Raw genomic sequence first — 22,601 nt, forward strand, 5'->3', positions numbered from 1 at the left:
GTTACCAAGGGGACGCGTACAGCGTTACCAGCACTGAACTAGAGTTAATTGCTATATGTGAGTTGGGTAAGATATGTAATTTAATGTGTGTGTGTGTGTATGTGTGTGTGTGTGTGTGTGTGTGTGTGTGTGTGTGTGTGTGTGTGTGTGTGTGTGTATGTGTGTGGGTGTGGGTGTGTGTGGGTGTGTGCATGCGTGCATGCATGAGAAATGTATGACCATTACCTCTTGAGGAACTTGGGAAACTCTCTCCTGTAGGCAAAGCCAGCTCTCCTGACTCGGATGTTCTCCTTCAGTCCCAGGTATTCCACCTGATGCTTCACTCTGTAATGCAACAACACAACAATACATTGTTAAAACACAAAAGAATTCTGTACTCACTAATACAAGGACAGCACATGCAATACTAAATCAAATTTTCGCTTATAGAAGCTTCTTCAGGACCAACAAACAAACAAACACAAAGGGAAACAAAAGCAAAAGCAGCATGGAACGAAAAAAGGTATGAAAAGATGATGATGTTACAATGCAGTACTGTAACGATATAAGACAATGCGTTCACTGACGTTTTGCTTATGTCATACCACTGCTCCACCCCATGCTGCATTCCGCAATGCAATAGTACAGTAATCTACTGCAGGTATTACACATACTTCCATCAACACATGGATAATGTTCCATAGGTATTTGCCACTGAATGCAAGCCACAGAAATGTATTAAAATACTACACAGTCATACACTGATAATTTCACCAGCAATGGAAAAATATACAGGAGACACCCCCCTCCCCCCCCCCCCCCCAATTTAAAGACTTTGCTTTGTGAAATTTTCTGTTTATAACCTCTGTAAATTGACCTATTTTAAGGCGGGGATGTAGCCCAGTCGGTAGCGCGCTGGATTTGTGTGCAGACTCTCCTCGGTGTCCGAACACCCCCGTGTGTACACGCAAGCACAAGACCAAGTGCGCACGAAAAAGATCCTGTAATCCATGTCAGAGTTCGGTGGGTTATAGAAACACGAAAATACCCAGCATGCTTCCTCCGAAAACGGCGTATGGCTGCCTAAATGGCGGGGTAAAAAACGGTCATACACGTAAAATTCCACTCGTGCAAAAAACATGAGTGTACGTGGGAGTTTCAGCCCACGAACGCAGAAGAAGAAGAAGAAGACCTATTTTAAGACTCCCTCCCTTTTAAGACTTCAATTTCTCACGGTTTTTGAGGTCTTGAATGTATTAGAAAATAACTAACTAAATGAATAACTGACCGACTGTCCTCCCAGTCGCGTGCCTTCTTGGTCTCATTGGGCTTGATGCAGCGGATGTAGTGAGGCGTGCACTTCATCAGTGTGTCGACCAGCTTGTTCGCCTGCGTCTACACACACACACACACAGTGACAGCGTGTTACTTTGACATACATGACACCAACAGTGACAGCACCCCAGTGATAACCACTGTTTGGCATAGTCCTGAATGAACCCCATGAAAGTGACGTCACATACTGAAAAAGAGCAACTGTTTGCGATTCACTAAGTGGGATCGTAAACCTAACAAAAGCTAACGCCGGTTGTTCAACTCCCTGGCTGTCTTCTGTCCATTCCCAAAAAGAAACTCTTTCATTTATGGCTTTTAAAATAGTCGATACTTCCGACATGAAATCTTTTAAAGTCATCTCTATGTCCTCCGAACTTGTAGCACTGCAAGCCTCTGCATTTTTTACTTGTTCCTCCTACGCCGACATGGCGTGTCTTCATGTGCTGCAAATGCACCGAGGAAGTGATCAGCAGTCTCAAGTCACATGAAAGAGAGTGGCTTCTAACAAAGCATAATCCACACAAAAAAATCCATTTGGACATCTCGAATGCCTGGCTCTTGAAAGCCTTTTTCAAAGAGAAGACGTACGGCTACTACACGTTCACCTTACTTTACCTTAATTTTGATGCTTGCTGTTGAGGGGCGACCTCTTGTCTGCTGGCTTAGATCATCTGGGAACAACTGCCTGATAAATGGTCTGAAAAAAAAGCGGATGCGCATTTCTATGCATTACTGCTTTTTGACTTGAAAGAACCACACCACCACATTTTACACACTAAAAACACCATCACATTACTTCATTGAATAAATCTACTATACATTCTTTTGCATAAAATGAAATAAATACAAAACCCTTTAGAGCACTTAAAAATAGTACATAATTTATACAGTGGAACCCCTCTCTAGCGACCTTGAAAATGTTGACAAAAATCGGTCCTTATGGAGGGGGGTCCTTACAGAGGGAGGGGCGGGGTAAGGGGGCCACAAAGAAAGTCACCTCAGATTTTCTTAAAAAAAGAAAACAGAGAAGTTTGAGTTGCTGACGACCGTTTCCTCAAGCAAACTGCTTCGATTTCATGTTTGACATTGTTGATGGTGTCCACCAGTTCTGGTGCATGTTTCAATGCAAAAAGAGTTAGTTTCTGAGCATATGATGATGCTGTCTTGAAGTCAATTGTCCAAAGACTGTCTATTCTGACTGAATTGAACGGTGTATGTTGGTCACATGAGTGTTTTCTCGATGATTGGTTTGTGATGTTTACTCAGCCCACCCAACCATCACACCTCTCAGCGGTTTAGTGCCTTTGCTTACGCGAGACGGTTATAACTGGTTATACCGGTTTGTCAGTGATGCGTTACGCTGACTGAGAGTCTTGGCTTTGTCTGACAAAGTCGTTACACAAGCAATTAGGTCGGTCTTTAGACGTTAGAGCGGGGTGGTCGCTACACTGGTGACAACTATATAAGGAAACACATCGGTTAAAAAAAAAAGGGTCGTTGTGGCGGGGTAGTCGTTAGAGAGGGGGGTCTTTGTGAGAGGTTCCACTGTACTTCCCACCAAGACATCATTTTACATTAAAAAAACTAAAAACTTTCAGTCAAAACAGCTTCCCAGGGGAAGAATACTTATAACAGGACTTCAGTTGACATTTGGCTTAATTATCAAATTATCAAATCCTTCTTTTGTAAAAACAATCACAAACAAAACTAAATGATCACAAAGTGAACAATGGAGCTTTAGTTTTAATATGCGTTGAATGTTTTGCATGAGCTGAGTGACTTTGTCATTAGCTCTTTCTGGACGGGTTCCGAGATAACTTGCAACGCGATTACGTCACTCAGCAAGCAACAATTTTTACTTCAGTCAGCTGCATATCAACATCTCTCCAAACACCTCTCCAGCTGAATTAGATCCAACGTACGTTGAACTGCTCTGCATGAGCTGGATGAGATCACTGAAAAGGACGTCCCTGTTGCGTTCACAGAATCCATCGGCGTCATAGGTCACCTGACCCGCGTAATGGTGGATGACAAACCCCACACTGGACCCTTGGTAGTGCTTGTGTGTCCCGACATGGCCAGCCAGTTTCTGTCATAAAAAGTACACAGTCATATTTTTGCATTATATGATTCTTCTTTTTCCATTTTTCCTGTATGTTCACAAACACAGACAGACAGACGCATGCAGCAGTTTTTCAACAGCCCCTTTAGTGTGGATGTTGTTACAGTTATCATCCAGAAGGACACGTGTACAGAGATAAAAACAAAGATGCACACTTACGTACACACGCACGCACACAAGCATGCGCGCACACACACACACACTCACACACACACAAACATCCACACACACACACCTGCAGCAATTTATCATCAGCGCCTTCAGACACAGCGTGCATGGTGTTACAGATATCGTCCAGTATGCACATGATGCCGGGCGGGTTCTTGCTCTCGATAAGCTCGCACACCACCTTGTTGTTGAAGTAGTCGATGGGGGTCCACTTGATGCCCTCCTGCACGTACTCCTCCTGAAAAGACAGCACAACAATGTCTATAACTGTGGAACCCTTCTTTTAGCACTATTGTAACTGGCACTGCCTCTCCCTTATCTTCCGGCCAGCCTGAGTCTGCCCCCATGAAACTTATGAAAGGTTGCTTTCGATACATTTTTTTCCTCAAAAATTGAGCAAAACCACTTTGAATTCTGATCCGACTTTGGCAAACGAAAGTACTAAGCATTGGAAGTAACTCTTAATATCCGTATGTTCGAAGCAAACACGAGTTTAATACCTTAGACCTCTATCTAAGTGAAACGACAGTATACGCAGCCCAGACCGGCAGTGTGCAATGCTCGGCTCTATACCACTACATACCTGGCCCGTCACAGATGTGTTATGACCCCACAAAAGAGACTTCTTCCCTTTTAAGACCAAAGTTTTCTTTGACTAATTTCTATTGATAACCTATGTAACTTTTCCCCTAGGCCAAAAAAAAAAAAGGTCTGTTTACGGTAACATAGGCCAAAAAATAGGGTCGGTAGGTCGGGATTTATTTATTTATTTATTTTTTTTCTTCCAAAACACCATATTTTTACGTTATTTTGCACAAAAAAAACCAAAAGTTTTTTTGGTTTTTTTTTCCCAAATGCCAAAAAAAAGTCTAGGGTCGCGCGAAAAAAATAGGGTCGGTCGGGTTACCGTAAACAGACTATTTTTTTTTTTTTTGCCCTATTTTAAGACTCCCTCCTTTTTAAGACCTGCTTTTCTCGGATTTTTGGAGGTCTTAAATGGGGGTTCCTCATTAGTTGGACATCCGACTTTGGCTATTCTTGTGTTTTAAGCACTCAATTACTCACTTTCAGATTAAAAGTGTATTTGTGCAGATTAGCATACAAATTTTATCCCTGAAGATGAATTGTCATGATGTCATGTTATCATCATGATATCTCAGAAACATTTATTCAGGTGAGAGTGAAAATGTAAGTGCTTTTAACCTCTTCTAACAAAAAATGTGTATAAATGCATGCATCACCAGTAAACTGATGCTTTAAACATTGACCCTGTGCTTGTAGATTACTTTTCTCAACTTGTCAGACACGCATGCGTTGTGCCCAGCTTTCAAGTCAATAGCGGTTTGCATCAGTGTCATGGATTTTCTTTGATCTTGCTAAGCTTTCTTTCACAGTTAACAAACTGACAGGGACTGGTGTGATTTTACTGGTATAACCTAACAGACAAAATCAACATCTACACGTGCGCTCCCCCATGTGCCGCTATGGAGAGGCAGAACAAGATACAGCCCACATCCTGCAGGATTGCAGGAGCCTTCAGCCCCTGAGGAGTGAGACTTAGCCCTGGCCGACAACCCACAAGAGAAGCTGTACGGACCTGTGGAGGCTCTACAGCAGAACACCAGCTTCATCTCCAGAGCTGAAATCTGAATGTAAAAGGCGATCGACAAAAAGAAGAAAACTGGTATAACCGTCTTCAAACCAAAATCTGAATGAGGGCAAACTTCTTCCCTTTGTATCCATTTTGTGAAGATCATGACTGTTGCCACTGGTTCAGCTTACCTGTTCAGCTTTGAGGGTCAGCTCAATGAAGATCTGTTGTAGCTTTTCATTGACATAGTTGATGCAGAACTGCTCAAAGCCATTCTTCTGGAAGATCTCAAAGCCGTAGATGTCGAGGATTCCGATGTTGATCTCCAGGCCTGGTCTGTGCATAGCCTGGTTCACAGCCTGAAACATCATTTTTTTAATTTTCATTTTCTTAACTTTATTGTCCAATCGGTAGAAAATTTGGGTCGCTTCCTCCAAGTGGAAAGTTAGCAGCAACAGAGTCGCGCTACCCAGGTATGTGCATGTTTAAGTGTAATCAGCCAACTGCACTTATGGCAGAATGACCAAGGTCTTTTAAGTGCCACAGTGGTGACACGGGGGTGAAACATGGATACCGTCTCTGAGTCTGCACATACAAGTTGACCCGTGTTTGTCCCGGCCCAGATTCTCAGACTTTCTGTTCATGACCTCTGTAAAATTCCCCCCATTTTAAGAAGCCCTCCTTTTTGGGACCTGATTTTCTCAGATTTTGTGAAGGTCTTAAAAGGGAGGTTCCACTGTACCTGCACCAGGTAGTCAAAGACGCGAGTGTAGACGGCCTTAGCCAGAGCGTCTCTGGTGAACTCGGCCTGCTCCTTGTTGAGCTTCATCTCGATGCTCTCTGTCTTGCCGCCCCACTTGCTGTCCATCACGCGCCCCGTCAGCTTCGACCGCAGCAACTCCGCGTCAATTCCGAACAGGAAGGCTGGGAACTGCAGGACTGTAATGCAGGGAAACTCTGTCAGTCTCACAGTCACAATGTGTGAGGGTTTCTTCCTCCTCAGCCCTCATGTCCCCCCCCCCCCCCCCCCCAACAACTCACACAGTCAGGGGACTGATGATGATGATGATGATGATGATGTAACAATACCAAACATGACCATGGCATATCACATTTTTGATACTGATAGAGGTGCCGAGGAGATAAAACAGGAAGGCTGTGAACTGCAGGACTGTACAGCAGGGAAACTCAGTCAGTCTCACAATCACAATTTGTGCGTCAATACAACAGTACTAACCACAGACCTGTTTACCCCCATAAGTGTTTTGGAGTAATGCTCAGCCCCAAAAATAGTAATCCTGGCACAAAAATAGTAATCATCTAGCATTCGTCGCCAATTACAACGCACATGACAACTGTGTCTGCGAAACGCAATCATGCACATATATCCATCATTCACAAACAAAACACATCAGTCAGTTTTTGTAGTCATCATAATTTCAAAGAAGATCACATCAAAAGCACATGCATCACTGATTCTTTTTCTTTTGCTCATAGTAGGCCTTTTTCAGTGTGTCAAGCGCTTCTCTACTGTACTTGCGCTTGCCGAATGAGTGAGGGCGAGATTTCACCACTAGAAGGCTCTCCAGCGTCTCATGAGACAGACATGATCTCTGGTCAGTCCTGTGCTTTTTCACCCCATTTTGCCATTGAAAAAAACAATGCCAAACATGTGAATTAATAAAAATAAAATAAAAAATATATATATTTTTTTTTACATTTTTATCATTTATGAAAATCGTAGTCTTGACACGGATAGCGGAATGGCGTATTTTGTTCAGAAAATTGTTATAAATTACGCCAAAATCGTAAGGGTAAACAGGTCTGTAACCATGACCACGACATATCCCATTTTTGAAACTGATGGAGGTGCTGGAAGGGGAAGAAGAAAAAGAAGATGGTGCTGGTGATGGTGATGATGATGATGACGGTGGTGGTGCTGGTGTCCTTTCATATTACTTGCCTCTGGAGGTTTATAAACACTCTCAGAGAAAGATATATAGGGATGACATAAACTGGAAATTCCCTGTATTTTACCACTTAAAATCTGGAAATACTGATTAAAAGAATGGTCATCTGTCAGAAATACCAGCATGTTTTCCTTGCCATTCACCCCCCCCCCCCCCCCACCCCCCTCTAAGTAAGAACAGACCATTGGGACCTTTATATCATCTCTGATTCTTTACATAAAGCTGACCTGTGTCCGTCCTGGTCCATAATCAAACCCTTGACCCGCGAATCACAAGTCGAGTGCTCTACAAACTGAGCTACCAGGCTCCCACTAGTCAAATGAATACATAGCAGGGTTATTCTCCAGAGCTGTGTACCAGCGGAAACCATGTTATGAAGTTGACATGTCTTTACTTAACCGAGACATTTTAACCATACACATTGATTTCATTAATAAGAATGGGTTCCATATAATATCCTTGGTCAGCAGATAAAGAATTAGAATTGTTGCATGTCTGTATCATTATCTAACTGGAACATAATTGAAAAAAGTAAAGAGAATACATTCTAGTAGCCATTTAATATACGTTATAATCATTTTAAGGATTGAAATTGCATGTCACAAAATGGTACACAGCTCTGGAGAATAACCCATCAACAATGTTGCAGTGAAAGAGACACAAGGACTCACAGTCTTCACAGGCCACCCCAGCGTAGTTGCCCTCCTCCTGAAAGCTGATGTTGCCCAGGTGCATGATGCCCGCCACCAGAGACAACACCGTCAGCTGTTTGTCTGAGTCGATTCCTATCACTTGCATGGCTCTCTGCACAGGTAAGAAAATTACACTTATTTACCACCAGCGACAGCGTCATCAACGGTTTGTCTGAGTTAATGCCGATCACCTGCATGGCTCTCTGCACAGGTAAGTAACATACACTTATTTACCATCATTGACAACACTATCAACTTTGTGTCAGAGTTGATTCCTATCACCTGCATGGCTCTCTGCACAGGTAGGTAACATACACCTATTTACCACCTTTGACAGCACCGTCAGCTCTTTGTCTGTCAACTTTGCATCAGAGTTGGGTCTTATCACCTGCACGGCTCTCTGCACAGGCAAGTCACATTCACCTATTTACCATTATCGACAGCACAGTCAGCTGTTTGTCCAGGTCGATGCCGATCACTTGCATGGCTGTCAGCACAGGTAATAGTAACACACATGTGATTTCAGCCTCTAACTGTCACTCCTGTTGTCTTACAGGTTAAAAGTACCCACAAAGGAAGCTGTACATGAAAAAAAATGTGCCCTGTCAAAACAACATGTGGCAACAAAAGAGAACACAAGCAAACAAACTACCCAAAACCTGCTTAAACCTATGATTGGCATTGTTACATTGAACTAGAACAACCAAATGCAGTATTGTGTTCTCTTGCAGTATCCACCACTCTCCTTTCCCAATGTAAATATGTAAACAAACAAAAACACCACTTATAATGACAAACAACACTCATTAACCAAACCAGGAAGTCCCTCCTTGACTCTCTCTTCCAAAGTGAAACCTCTGATGTCAAAAGCAAAACAAAGTTTGAGAAGATGACATATTGTGAATAATGGGGTCACATGAAATTCTGTTACTTATCGTGCGTGTCTTCCAAGAACTGACAAAGAATTTCAAGAACAAAGTTTGTCTCAGGGACCCTATCATATCAGTAGCAGAAAATTACTCATAAGGTTGTGCATGTAACCATATTGTATATCATCAAACAAAGCAAACTGACCAATGTGTCCTGGAATTCCTGGTTGTCATCGGTACCATCAACCTGGAATGTTCCGCTCTGATTCAGGTAGTAATAGTAGTCTGGGGTAGTCACGCCAAGGTTTTCTGAACAGAAAAATATCAACTTTGTATGCAAAATAAAAGTCTTTAATAGTAGTCTGGGGTAGTCACGTCAAGGTTTTCTGAACAGAAAAATGTCAACTAATAATGTATGCAAAATAAAGGTCTGTAATAGTAGTCTGGGGTAGTCACGTCAAGGTTATCTGAACAGAAAAAGATAAACTTTGTATGCAAAATAAAGGTCTGTAATTGTAGTCAAGGTTTTCTGAACAGAAAAATGTCAACTAATAATGTATGCAAAATAAAAGGTGCTGCGGAATACCGAGAAAAAATTATGCGATCATAGTGGTAACAAAGCTGCAAATAAAATCTTGATAGAATGATCCTAGACAAAAGATGGCCAAGGCAAATCATGCACATTGATGTGCTTGCTTAAAGAGTAAAGCAACAGCTGTCAGCTTCAAACTCTAATACCAAATAAAGTAACAAATATCTCTTATGGTTCATTTCAGTAATTCCTGTTACTGAATAAAAGCAAAAAGCAAACAAAATCAACAGGAACATTTTGACATGTCATGCCTTGCCATCAAATATTTCTTGCATTCTAAGAATAAGCATAAATACAAATCTATCAGTACAGTGCACAACAGGAGGGTCATCAATATCTTTACTGTCCTAAGAACATGTGTGTTACCTTTCATCTCACTGGTGGCTCCTGTACACAGCTGGTAGAAGATGTGGAATGCTCGCTCGCTTGTGTTCTGGCTCACCACACGAGACTAAAAACACACAACACACAAAAAGGATTACCAACAAACTAAAAAAGTTAAGAAAATGTGAGGAATAAACTTATAAGAGTGGATTAAGAATGTAGACTGAACACACACACAAAAGTTTACAAACAACTGAAAAGTGTTCGCCAAAAAAACACTTAATTATATTAAATCCACTGTCGTGCTTAATGAATCAATAATCAATATTTTTCAGGATGGCCTGAGCTAGATTCTGGCAAAGTTTCACATTGTTCTGAACCTATCCAAAGCTACATAATGTTCACAGACTAGAAGCAAAATACATCAATCAATCTCATGAAGCATTACTCACATGTTCAACAGAAGCAAATTTGTTCATCCATCAGGTCATACTAATATGCCTAAGAACACCAGAACGGATCCTACAAATTATAACAGGTCTCTTCCTTTTGTTAAAGGCCCCGGGTATTTCTAACAGGCCCCTACAATCTTAAACAGGCCCCAACAACTTCTAAGCTTCCACCTATTCTAACAGGCCCCAACAACTTCTAAGCTTCCACCTATTCTAACAGGCCCCTACCTTTTCCAACAGTCTATCATCATTTCTAGCAGTCCTCTACCTTTTCTAACAAGTCACTACCTTTTCTGACAGCCCCCTACCTTTTTCAACAGGCCCTACCTTTCTAATAGGCCCCAACCTTTTCTAACAGCCCCCTACCTTCAATAACAGGCTCCTACCTTTTTCTAGCAGACCACAACCGGTGCTTACTGGCCAAACCCATTTGTAGCAGGCCCCTACATTTTCTAACTGGCTGTAACCAGTTCTGAAAGGCCGAAACAATTTGTACCTTTTCTAACAGGCCCTGACCTTTTCTAGGAGGCTGATACCTAATCCTAACAGGCCCACAACCTTTTCTGACAGGCCCCTACCTTTTGTAAAAGGCCCCTACCTCTTCTAACAGGCCCCTACTGTTTCTAACAGACCCCTACCATTTCTAACAGGCCCTGACCTTTTCTAAAAGGTTGATACCTAATCCTAATAGGGCCCACAACCGTTTCTAACAGGTCCCTACCTTTTCTAACAAGAAGTTGTAGATGACTCCACCCTCTGGTTCTCCTCCTCGACTGAACTGGATCTCAACGTACTTCCCCTGTAATGTTCAACATCAATAACTTTACGACATGTTAAAAAACAAGTCAGTCATATGAACACAAATGCCACACCAATCAGCCAGAATTCTTACATCTCCTCTGAGATGTGCTCAAATTGACACTTTTGGAACATTGCCAATTTCAGCACTTATACCAGAAAATCATTAGCGTCCACAAACTATAAAGGTGTGGAATCTATTTATACCTCATAATGCACACCAACTCATGTTTATCTGCGTGATGCAGCGTTACTGCTGTTCTGCACCCTTACATCAGCACTCAAATCACTATTATGTTATGCCCATCATATGCTAATAAATTATTGCTTTCAAAAGAAACACAGGCCTGATGCTCCATTACTTACAAATCGACTAGAGTTGTTGTTTCTCACTGTCTTGGCGTTGCCAAAGGCCTCAAGAAGGGGGTTGGATTCCAAGATGACGTCTTTCACTCTCTGCAAAACACATCGTTTGGAATGCAAAGTCATTTTGTCTCCGTTTTTATTTCAGTCAACTTTCCCCCACCATGAAAGAAGTTTGGCAGCTCTGCTGAAGGGATGGCAACGCTTTTCATGATTTGAAATACGTTTAAGCATTTTGCCGACTGCCAACGTACAATGACATTCTTGTGATTGCCAATACTTTTTGTGGAAATTGTTCACCTTCAGACTGAACACACAAAAGGAAGACTATGCAAAAGGCTTTATTACTATCCTATGCATTGAAAAAGAGAGACAGGACCAGAGGGAGAGATAAAAGGGGAAGGGAGGGACAAAAAAAAGAGCGAGAGATAGAAAAATGTGCATAAACAGCAAGTATAGTAGACTGGACACTATGCAGTGATGACATACAAGTATCTGTCTGCATTATGCAATATTCCCAGTGACTGACTGTGCAATCTTTTTTTTCTCCCCTCTCTTCACTTATCAAGTATCTGTCTGCGTTATGGCTTCAATATTCCTTAGCGACTGACTGTGCAAAAATTGTGTTTCTCTCCTCTCTTCGCTAATCAAGTATCTATCTGCATTATGGGTTCAATATTCCTCAGTGACTGACTTAGCAAATTTTTTTCTTCTCTTCTCTCTTCACTTTTCAAGTATCTGTATGCGTTATGGGCTCAATATTCCTCAGCAACTGACTGTGCAATAATTTTCTCTTTCTCCTCTTTTCACTTATCAAGTATCTGTCTGCATAATGTAATATTCCCCAGTGACTGACTGTGCAATCTTTTTTGTCTCTATCCTCTCTTCACTTATCAAGTATCTGTCTGCATTATGCAATATTCCCCAGTGACTGACTGTGCAATCTTTTTTGTCTCTATCCTCTCTTCACTAATCAAGTATCTGTCTGCATTATGCAATATTCCCCAGTGACTGACTGTGCAATCTTTTTTGTCTCTATCCTCTCTTCACTAATCAAGTATCTGTCTGCATTATGCAATATTCCCCAGTGACTGACTGTGCAATCTTTTTGTCTCTATCCTCTCTTCACTTATCAAGTATCTGTCTGCATCAGGGGCAGATCAGTTCATTTTATGGGGGGGGTTTCCAAAAGTATATTGTGAAGATATGGGTGTGAAGGCGCAAAGTGCCGAGGCGCGCCTAGCTTGCTAGGGGGGTCCGGGGACATGCCCCCCCCCCGGAAAATTTTGAAAAAAAGGATGCAAAATGGTGCAATCTGGTGCATTCTGAGGATGATCATTACCAGTTTCAGGCAGCAGATTTTGTCACTGATTAATACCCCCAAAATTGAAACTCAACCCCAAAAAACACACACATTTTTTTTTTTTTTTTTTGGCTGGGGGGGGGGGGGGGTGTCCGGAAACCCCAGAAACACCCCCCTCGTCTGTCCCTGTGCAATATTCCCCAGTGACTGACTGTGCAATCTTTTTGTCTCTATCCTCTCTTCACTAATCAAGTATCTGTCTGCATTATGCAATATTCCCCAGTGACTGACTGTGCAATCTTTTTGTCTCTATCCTCTCTTCACTAATCAAGTACAGTGGAACCCCCTTTGAAGACCTTAAAAAATCTGAGAAAATCAGGTCTGGAATAGGAGGGAGTCTTAATATGGAGGCAAATGTATAGAGGCTATGAACAAAACATCTGAGGAGAGAGGGTCTTAAAAAGGAGGTCTTAAAATGGGGGGTCTTAAAAGGGGGGTTCCACTGTATTCCTCAGTGACTGACCTGCACCATGGCGCCTCCACCAGACACTTTGGCGATGTAGCTCATGATGTGTTTGGCTGCCACTGTCTTGCCTGCTCCACTCTCACCACTGCAAACCAACAATTCTAGCATTGCACTCTCCTTCATTCAGCATAACTGACAGGTTTCATACTATGTACGTCAATTCTAGCATTGCACTCTCCTTCATCCAGCATAACTGACAGGTTTCATACTATGTACGTCAATTCTAGCATTGCACTCTCCTTCATCCAGCATAACTGACAGGTTTCATACTATGTACGTCAATTCTAGCATTGCACTCTCCTTCATTCAGCATAACTGACAGGTTTCATACTATGTACGTCAATTCTAGCATTGCACTCTCCTTCATCCAGCATAACTGACAGGTTTCATACTATGTACGTCAATTCTAGCATTGCACTCTCCTTCATTCAGCATAACTGACAGGTTTCATACTATGTACGTATAAAGCTCAAAGCTGCAGGCACATATGGTCCAAGCAAACCATTCAGTTGAGCTAACTGCAACAATTTTCATGCAATACTGGATGAATACAAACAGTTCAAAAGACCTTTAAGATGGTAACATGTGCATTGCAATGTACCATTTTCTTACCACACATCAACAGGAATCTGTTGATGGATTTCTTCACAAGTTAATCACTGCTGTATGGAAGTCATAAGATTAAATGGACAGAAACTGCCTTTGTGTCTGACTTTATGCCTGATCTTGCTCTCTTTGATAAAACCTCTATTTAGTATTTAACATTCTTGTCTTGTAATAAGATGGGTCTTAACAAATACTTCAACTTTGTGTACAACAACAACCACAACAAAAACAACAACAACAAATTCCTTCCTACACTACAGTATAAGTTACTGGAATTGGAAAGAAACATCCCCCTTTTACATTGTCATTATTCATGAAATCACAGCTATAGTAAAAAACAAAAATCTAGTGGAGATTTGTAGGTAATTACAGATGTCAAGGATGCAATAAAATACCTGATGATGACACACTGACTCTCCATTTCAATCATCATGTTACGGTACATGTCGTCCGCCAAGGCGTAAACATGGGGCGGGTTCTCATATTGCGCCTGTGTACAAACAAACAAAAAATCATGGGCTTGGTTCAGTTGATACTGGATCAGTCACTCTAATCGGCAAACAACTCAATCAACGAAACAGAGACAGGTTGATTAAGACCGAGAGGGTGATAAAAAAGAGAGAGAGAGAGAGAGAGAGAGAGAGAGAGAGAGAGAGAGAGAGAGAGAGAGAGAGAGAGAGAATCAATTCTGTTTAATTCAATACAACTTTATTATCTGAACAAAAAAAAAAAATTCTTTTGGCTCATATACACAGATATTACATCATTCTCAAACATATAAACACATACAATTCATCTGCACACACATGTCCGAAACCACACACATCCACAGCCTCACCCTCACATACATTAATCCACATACGTGCACTCATGTGTCCATTATTAATCATAAATACTGTACGTTAAAATTGATGACATTATAAATCAACCTAAAATTAGGCCTATACTAGGATATAAATATATGAAAGTGTCTTCATTAAAATCTAAGCAGTAACCACTTCCTTAGATACAGTCAATAAACATCTCATCTGTCGAGAACATGCACACGCTCTCTCTCTCTCTTGCTATCATTAATAAATAAGAGAGAAGAGAGAGAGAGAGAGAGACAGGGAGAGAGAAAGACAGACAGAGACGGGAAGAAAGAGAGTCCAGTGTTCACATGACACACAAGAGAATCTGGATATTCGTACATAACCTTGTGTTTGTCTGTGTGAAAAATTGTTTGTACAACTAAGTTTATCGTGTTTACAACTAAGATCATGCCAGTAAAAGAAGCAGTTCACAGCAAATTAAACAAAAATACATGTCAGTTTGCTGTGTCGTTTAAATTCTTGCATAAATTTAATCATTCAATATTAGGTATCACATGATAATTTCAAATCTCTATTGAATGTGACACTTCCTGGTATGCAGCTCTTCACGAATCACGCAGCCTTTGTAAATTGACACTTAATTAGCATGTTGCAAGAGATTCAAAATAGAGTGTACTTACCGCCCCCTGGTAGATATCAATTTCTTGTTCTGTGTAGATCTTGAGCTGCTTGAAAGGATTAACTGACACCAACACAGGTCCGATGTAAGTCTAGTCATAAGGTTAAGGCTCAATGAAATGATAAAAAGTGATTAATAATAATAACCATAATAAAAAAACCAATTCAAAGTATCTGTCTGGGAGCTGCATGTTTAGCTGAGCCAGGTATGGGTCAGTAGAGAGGTACATTTTTAGTAAACAAAAAGAAAAGAAACAAAGTTAAAAAACCAAAAGAATTCTGTACTCACCAAAACAAAGACAGTTACATACAATATCAAATTTTTGTCGACACATACAATACTAAATCAAATGTTTTCTTCTACATACAGTACTAAATTAAATGTTCGCGAAAGAAACAAAACAAACAATCAAAATATTCACACTGAGCAAAAATACACACAAACTCTCACTCTCCTCCCCCCCCCCCCCCCCCCCCACCTTAATTGTATAAAAAGCTGTGTATCATATGTAATGTAAACAAGCAAGCAACACATTCTCTCTTGTCAACCACCCCCCCCCCCCCCACCCACCTTTACTTGTATAAAACGCTGTATATATGTAATGGAGAGACACTACTCCCTTGACGGGTGAGGACTGGATAAAAAGGAAGCAGCATGCTAATGTCATTAGCCCCAGTAACAAAAATGACTGTCTCTGTCTTAACTCTCTCTATATATATTTACCCAAAAAAATACCACTGTCATTATCATTGTACATAATGATTAATAAAAAGGATAAGCTGCTCAATAAGTACACAAAAATGCCTGTACTGCTACCAGTACCACCACTAACGGCAGTCATTAGAAATCCAATCCCCATTTCTGTAAAAAATTACGACAGTATTTAAATATCATTGTTGACCTGGCAAATAATGTTGAAACCCCTCAACATTGTACACGTGTAAAGAGCCCCCCTTTTAAGTTGCAATGGGAGCAAGGAAGTGTAAGGAGCATATCCTTTTCATTTTCTCTCAGTAAATAGTGACAATGAAATGCTTGGAAAAGGATGTTTTACCTCTGCAAACAAGGATGCAGTCAATGTCTTAAATTATATGGGATTCTCACAAAATGCATTAATTAGTCTTTGCGGGACATACACATACTGATTCATGATCATCGTGGTCATCAATGACTTATTCTTGTTCATTAAACACAACTTTTTCTCTAATGTTTTTTCTTTCTTGACCATCCTCTCTTTCTCTCCCTCTCTCACTAGCATTGGATATCTGGACACACACGTACACACACACACACACACACACACACACACACACACACACTCACACACACAAGCACACAAACACACAAGCACACACACACTTCCTTTCCTTCCTGTCATTGACCAGGCAATGCAGCCGAAACGGGGAAATTCAACAGGGGTCCAATTTGTCGTTTGCAAACGTCCCTCACTCATACCGCTGGGGCTCCTGGTGGAAATGTCTGTAAGATTACGGACAAAAGGCCAGCAAAGACTTAAAACAACCAAAGGGAGATCTCAGGCGCTTGTCCAAACATGGGGGGAGAAGGTCAAGTGGCTAGTCAAACTACTTGTCCACTATTACACTGGGACCACCAGTCTCTATCATAGTCACTAGCACACTTATTTACTGACTGTGACAGACACAACTCAACTCTCCGGACACTAAGAGTGTCATCTTTGTACAGTGGAACCCCCATTTTAAGACTCTCGGATTTAAGACTCACCCACAACGCCCGTTATACTTCCCTACTACAGTGGACCCCCCCCCCCCCTTTTAAGGTCTGCAGATTTAAGACTTGGCACACTCCCTTCCCCTCTCACCATCTTATACTTCCCCTCATTTGTATTTTCTCAGATTCTTGTGTTCATTTTGTTTGTTGATTTTCCTCAACTTTACACATGTTTTTCTCACTTTTCTGGGTGTCTTAGAAAGTGGGTTTCACTGTACAGTAAAACCTGAGTCTAGTGGACCCTTGTTGTAACGGCCACCTGCTACATACGGACAGTTTATCATGGAACGAACACGATTTCAACAATAACTAACCTTTAACGGACGGACACCTGCCACTTACGGACGCGGACACGATTTTTCGGACCGTAGGAAGTGTAAACACTGTCACAAACGGACACTACGTACATGAAAACGGAACTTCAAAAACTCGACTGTTATTCAGGTCAGTGCTCGGCAGCCGTAGCACAAATGGTTGTTGATTGGTTGTCCTGTCCCTTTTCTGACCAATCAGTGGTTTGTTTAGATGGAGACTCACTAATTTGCTTCGCTCACTTTCGCTTTTCCGCATTGTGGATACAGTCACAACCAAAAGCAACAGTACTGTGTTTGAAAATGGAATCTCCAGCAGGAAAAAGAAAACTGCTCTGAAGTCATTTTTGTTGTTGATTGTTCGTTCATGGGCTGAAACTCCCACGGCTTTTACGTGTATGACCGTTTTTACCCCGCCATTTAGGCAGCCATACGCCGCTTTCGGAGGAAGCATGCTGGGTATTTTCGTGTTTCTATAACCCACCGAACTCTTACATGGATTACAGGATCTTTTTCGTGCGCACTTGGTCTTGTGCTTGCGTGTACACACGGGGGTGTTCGGACGCCGAGGAGAGTCTGCACACAAAGTTGACTCTGAGAAATAAATCTCTCGCCGAACGTGGGGACGAACTCACGCTGACAGCGGCCAACTGGATACAAATCCAGCGCACTACCGACTGAGCTACATCCCCGCCCGCTCTGTAGTCAAGATACTTCCTCAATGCAAGTCTGTCCTGTCAAATATTGATTGTTAAGAATTTGAGGGAGAAAAAATGAACAAAGCAACTTGAGAGGTTCTTTTCAATGATTGTTAAAGGCACAGTGCAGCTCACAGCCTTCGTTTTGCGTTTTTGTTGCAGCTGCGTGCATTTACAGTTCAAAAATCCTCCTATGGTAGTAAAACACACCCAAAACTACCCAACGACGACATCTGTGAAGCTCGACAGTTTCTTGTTCACGCGAGTGCATAAATTAACCTAGTTATTACGTGGTGTTTGGTCGGAGTTCGATTCAACTGAGTGATTCCCGCCTCCATTTTGTTTTACACAAACTCACGATGACGTCTGACATAGTTTGCTAGTGACGTGTCTTTTTGTGCATGATGTGGTGATCTACCTGATCTAAATTTAGATCCAAAAATAGGTCAAGACCAGCCGGGTCCGAGTACGAAATTAATTCGTAAAAAAAATCGCAGTTCTTGACTCTTTGGGTGCAAGTCAATGAAACTTGGTAGTTCTTCTAACGGATAGCTGCCTGAGGTATGACTAAAAGCCCCAGGGGCTCCGTGTACCTGGATTTGACAAGTTCAGTACCTTTAAGAGTTGACAAAAACAAACTGAGCAAAGCAATTTCAAACCAGCAATAAAAAGTCATTATTGGTTCAAGTTTGGACAAAATAAAGGGCTGCCTGACAATTAAACTGTTTGATTTTAAAAATCATTGAATATCTCAACCTCAGGAGCAGCCTGGTATGTTCTTATTCTCATCATATTCTTCATAGTCTAAGTGCCCCATTCTGAAGAAAAAACAACAACGCTTAAGCAAAAGAACAGGACCCAGAAAACAACTACCGGGTAGGCAGCTTGCAATGTAAAGCGGAAGGGAAGAACACAAACTTTGCAGTTTAAAAATGTTCATTATCTGAGTGTCAATAGCGTGCTGCTATTTTCTCATTCTCACCCTATCTTTCTCACTGCCCCACCCAGAACAAAATCTAAACGACAAAGGGTAAAAGAACCTGGTCAACAACCCAGCTGCCAGCTCGCACAGCTATATATTAGCTTCAAAGGCAGAAATGAACATGAAAAAATCAAAGAAAAACACTAGAAACGTTAGCACTAAGAATTTGTAATACAAAAGAAGGGTGCACGTTTTTCAATACCCCATAATGATGTGCAAGGCTGACATTAAAAAAGAAGAGCCACCTGCTTCCCTGGCGAGTGTGCTTCTAGTTCTAGCTCAAGTGTGTTTCAAAAATCCAAAAACAGATTGACTGCTTACGTTTCAAAATTCAGAATTTGGCGTGAGATATATAGCATATTTGATCTCATAATCATGACTTCCACAGACTCTTTAAAAAGTTGCTCGATGAAGCAACCAGCCTTCTTCAAGTGACATAAATCTAAGTTTGACGCCCTCACAGCAATGCCGTCAGGGGCATGTGAGAAACACTTCTTCAAGTCTTTAAATGATGTTTTATCTGGTGCAAGTTTCATCTTCAATCATATGCAAATAGGCGACCTGGTTTTTGCATGGTTGAAATTTTTTTTAATGTACAAAAATACATGTGTCACTATTTGTAAACATGTATCTGTGTTTGTTTTCATGCTGTGACCAAATCCAAAACCCACACAAGTCAGTTGTCAGATTAGAAGTATAACAGCAGGTCATTGACAGACACCCCCTCCCCCCCCCCCCCCCTGTAATTCAAAGGGAGCATCCAATGCAGCCATGCTTACTTCACCTGGTGTGCATCCACACAAATAAACAGTAAACACATTGCTATGTCTGTTTGTGGCCACATGTGTCACTTTGCAAGCTGTCAGCTATAGAAAAAGCAGAGTGCTTGAATGTCATCAGATGCAACATTAGTCACTCAAAGTCAAACCCCCTACCATTCAAAACCCATACATTTCCTCACTAAAATTAAAAAGTACAAAAAACAACACCCCGGTCAACAGTACAACTACAAAACGATTAGCTCAAATGCCCTTGACATCTTAAGTTTTTAAGTCTTCACTTGCTATGTTTTCATTCAGAGTACGAGTGAACTTTTTAGTTCACCTTCTCCAAAAATGAAAAATCGACAAAGACTCAGATTACGGAGTACACACACCTAGTTTACTCATTTTTTTTTTTTTTTTTTATTTTTATTTTATTTTTTTTTTTAACATTTTATTTCCTTTATATACACATAAACACAGCATAGTATACATCATACACCGAGTTTGTCAACAAAGCGCATACACACGTACATACCTAGACAAGACGCAGACATAGACAGTAGGGTGGGATGTTGAAAAGACAGGGGATATGGAAGGGGGGGGGGAACTGAGGTTGTGGGGGGGGAGGGGGGGGGGGGTTGTAACTGAGGTTGGGGGAGGGGAGGGGGGTAGGTGGGGGCGGTGGTCACAATTTAGCCTCCAAGTATACATGGGGTTTAATTATCGGCATAAAAGTATTGTATAACCTGTTATGAGTAAATGGGTCAGGGGGTATCACATTCAAAAATGTTCATACGAAATCAATCAATACAATTATCCTATAGCATCAATGAAAAAAGTGTCTATATAAACACCACTCTTTTTCAAATTTACCATAATTTAAAAACGTTCATTGCATGGTCAGGCTGACGCCCCCAATCACCACTCCCATCACCCCCGTCCCCAAACTGTACCCCCCCTCCATCCTTCTGCCCCAAATTCTCTACCCCACCAACCTGCTGCTTTGTAAAAAAGAAAAAAGAAAAAAAAAGAACAGGGGGGGGGGGGGGGGGGGGGGGGGGGGGGGGGGGGACAGACAGGGGGATGGACGACAGACAAATTAACACAATAAGAAAGTCAAGCTGTTGCTTCAATAATGTGAGAGTTGAACAGAAGGAAGTGAACAAAAGAAAGATGTGTACTCTAATCAGGTCAAACACGCATCATCATCAAGATAGATGAAACTTATATATATACTTTCTATTAATTGATACTGAACAATTTGAGAAAGACATACTATGAGACAGGACACATTTACCATGTGAGTGTGTGTGTGTGTGGTGTGGTGTGGTGTGGTGTGTGTATGTGTGTGTGGTGTGGTGTGGTGTGGTGTGTGTATGTGTGTGTGTGTGTGTGTCCCCATATGCATGCATTTCCTTTTAAGTAAGTTTCTTATTGTGTGTATTTGTATCTTTACAAACATTTAGTATTAAAAACTGACATGGCCATACTGAATTTATTGTTGTATCTTTATCATTTACTCATGCAGGAAGATGTTTCAATGACAGTATGGATGACATTATTTGCCCATACATCATGATCATTACATGTCAGAAGCAAGATCGTGTGTACACAGTAACCCGACAGAGAAATATTTCCAGTTTCAGGTCCGACTGAGCCGATTCACACACACTGTGACAAGAGACAACAACACTTCAAATTACAAAGATTCACCCTTGAAGCCTGGTAACTATCCCGAGCCTACTGATCAAGGAAGAAAATTACTTCAGAAAGTGAACTGCTTCGTTCTAACTTGTGAGTTCTACAATAACAACATGGCATGAAGTTAGAGTCATGATATCAAACCCACTCCATGACAAATGAAGGGCCTGTGACAGTCCTGGTAGAGATGAGGAAACCGAATCGAATGGATGAGTAATCACATGCTCATTAAGACTATTAGCACTGGTTTTGACCAACACTGAAAAAGGAGTGTAGGGAACATATATATAACCAGAAGAAAACCTCGAGAGAAATTCAGTGAGTTGAACTAAAACTACAAAAACATGTCTACTTTCTCAACACACTGATACAAAAATCTTTCTTTCTCTAAAACAGACACACTAATACATAAATCATCCATATCACCAGAATATAAGACACACACACAGCAACACAATTCAGAAATATTTCTCTAAAACAGACACACTAATACATGAATCATCCATATCACCAGAATATACGACACACACATAGCAACACAATTCAGAAATATTTCTCTAAAACAGACACACTAATACATAAATCATCCATATCACCAGAATATAAGACACACACACAGCAACACAATTCAGAAATGCACTCTCCAGACCTGTTTACCCCCATAAGTGTTTTGGAGTAATGCTCAGCCCCAAAAATAGTAATCCTGGCACAAAAATAGTAATCATCCAGCATTCGTCGCCAATTACAACGCACATGACGACAACTGTGTCTGCGAAACGCAATCATGCACATCCATCATTCACACATCAGTCAGTTTTTGTAGTCATCATAATTTCAAAGAAGATCACATCAAAAGCACATGCATCACTGATTCTTTTTCTTTTGCTCGTAGTAGGCCTTTTTCAGTGTGTCAAGCGCTTCTCTACTGTACTTGCGCTTGCCGAATGAGTGAGGGCGAGACTTCACCACTAGAATAAGGCTCTCCAGCGTCTTATCAGACAGACATGATCTCTGGTCAGTCCTGTGCTTTTTCACCCCATTTTGCCATTGAAAAAAACAATGCCAAACATGTGAATAGATAAAAAAAAAAAAATTTTTTTAAAAATGTAAACTTTTTATTTATAAATTTATGAAAATCGTAGTCTTGACACGGATAGCGGAATGGCGTATTTTTTTCAGAAAATCGTAATAAATTACGCCAAAATCGTAAGGGTA

The 22,601-nt window shown here is 41.1% G+C and overlaps 1 protein-coding gene across 2 annotated transcripts in view; it reads right to left on the minus strand.

Annotated features, from left to right (window-relative positions):
• Window positions 1-22,601, minus strand: part of LOC138977712 (unconventional myosin-Ie-like) — a 53,804-nt gene that overhangs the window by 27,760 nt on the left and 3,443 nt on the right. For both annotated transcript variants that reach the window (XM_070350378.1, XM_070350377.1), the window contains exons 3-17: window positions 15,183-15,272; window positions 14,086-14,180; window positions 13,082-13,169; window positions 11,259-11,348; window positions 10,816-10,893; window positions 9,685-9,769; window positions 8,932-9,035; window positions 7,837-7,969; window positions 5,938-6,134; window positions 5,387-5,554; window positions 3,672-3,842; window positions 3,237-3,403; window positions 1,930-2,011; window positions 1,268-1,374; window positions 226-324 (exon numbers count right to left, since the gene is read on the minus strand). In XM_070350378.1, the coding sequence (XP_070206479.1) occupies window positions 226-324; window positions 1,268-1,374; window positions 1,930-2,011; window positions 3,237-3,403; window positions 3,672-3,842; window positions 5,387-5,554; window positions 5,938-6,134; window positions 7,837-7,969; window positions 8,932-9,035; window positions 9,685-9,769; window positions 10,816-10,893; window positions 11,259-11,348; window positions 13,082-13,169; window positions 14,086-14,180; window positions 15,183-15,272 (1,754 nt within the window). The remainder of the gene's footprint in view (window positions 1-225; window positions 325-1,267; window positions 1,375-1,929; window positions 2,012-3,236; window positions 3,404-3,671; window positions 3,843-5,386; window positions 5,555-5,937; window positions 6,135-7,836; window positions 7,970-8,931; window positions 9,036-9,684; window positions 9,770-10,815; window positions 10,894-11,258; window positions 11,349-13,081; window positions 13,170-14,085; window positions 14,181-15,182; window positions 15,273-22,601) is intronic.

Source organism: Littorina saxatilis, linkage group LG1 (genome assembly GCF_037325665.1).
Source record: "Littorina saxatilis isolate snail1 linkage group LG1, US_GU_Lsax_2.0, whole genome shotgun sequence".
NCBI lineage: Eukaryota > Metazoa > Mollusca > Gastropoda > Littorinimorpha > Littorinidae > Littorina > Littorina saxatilis.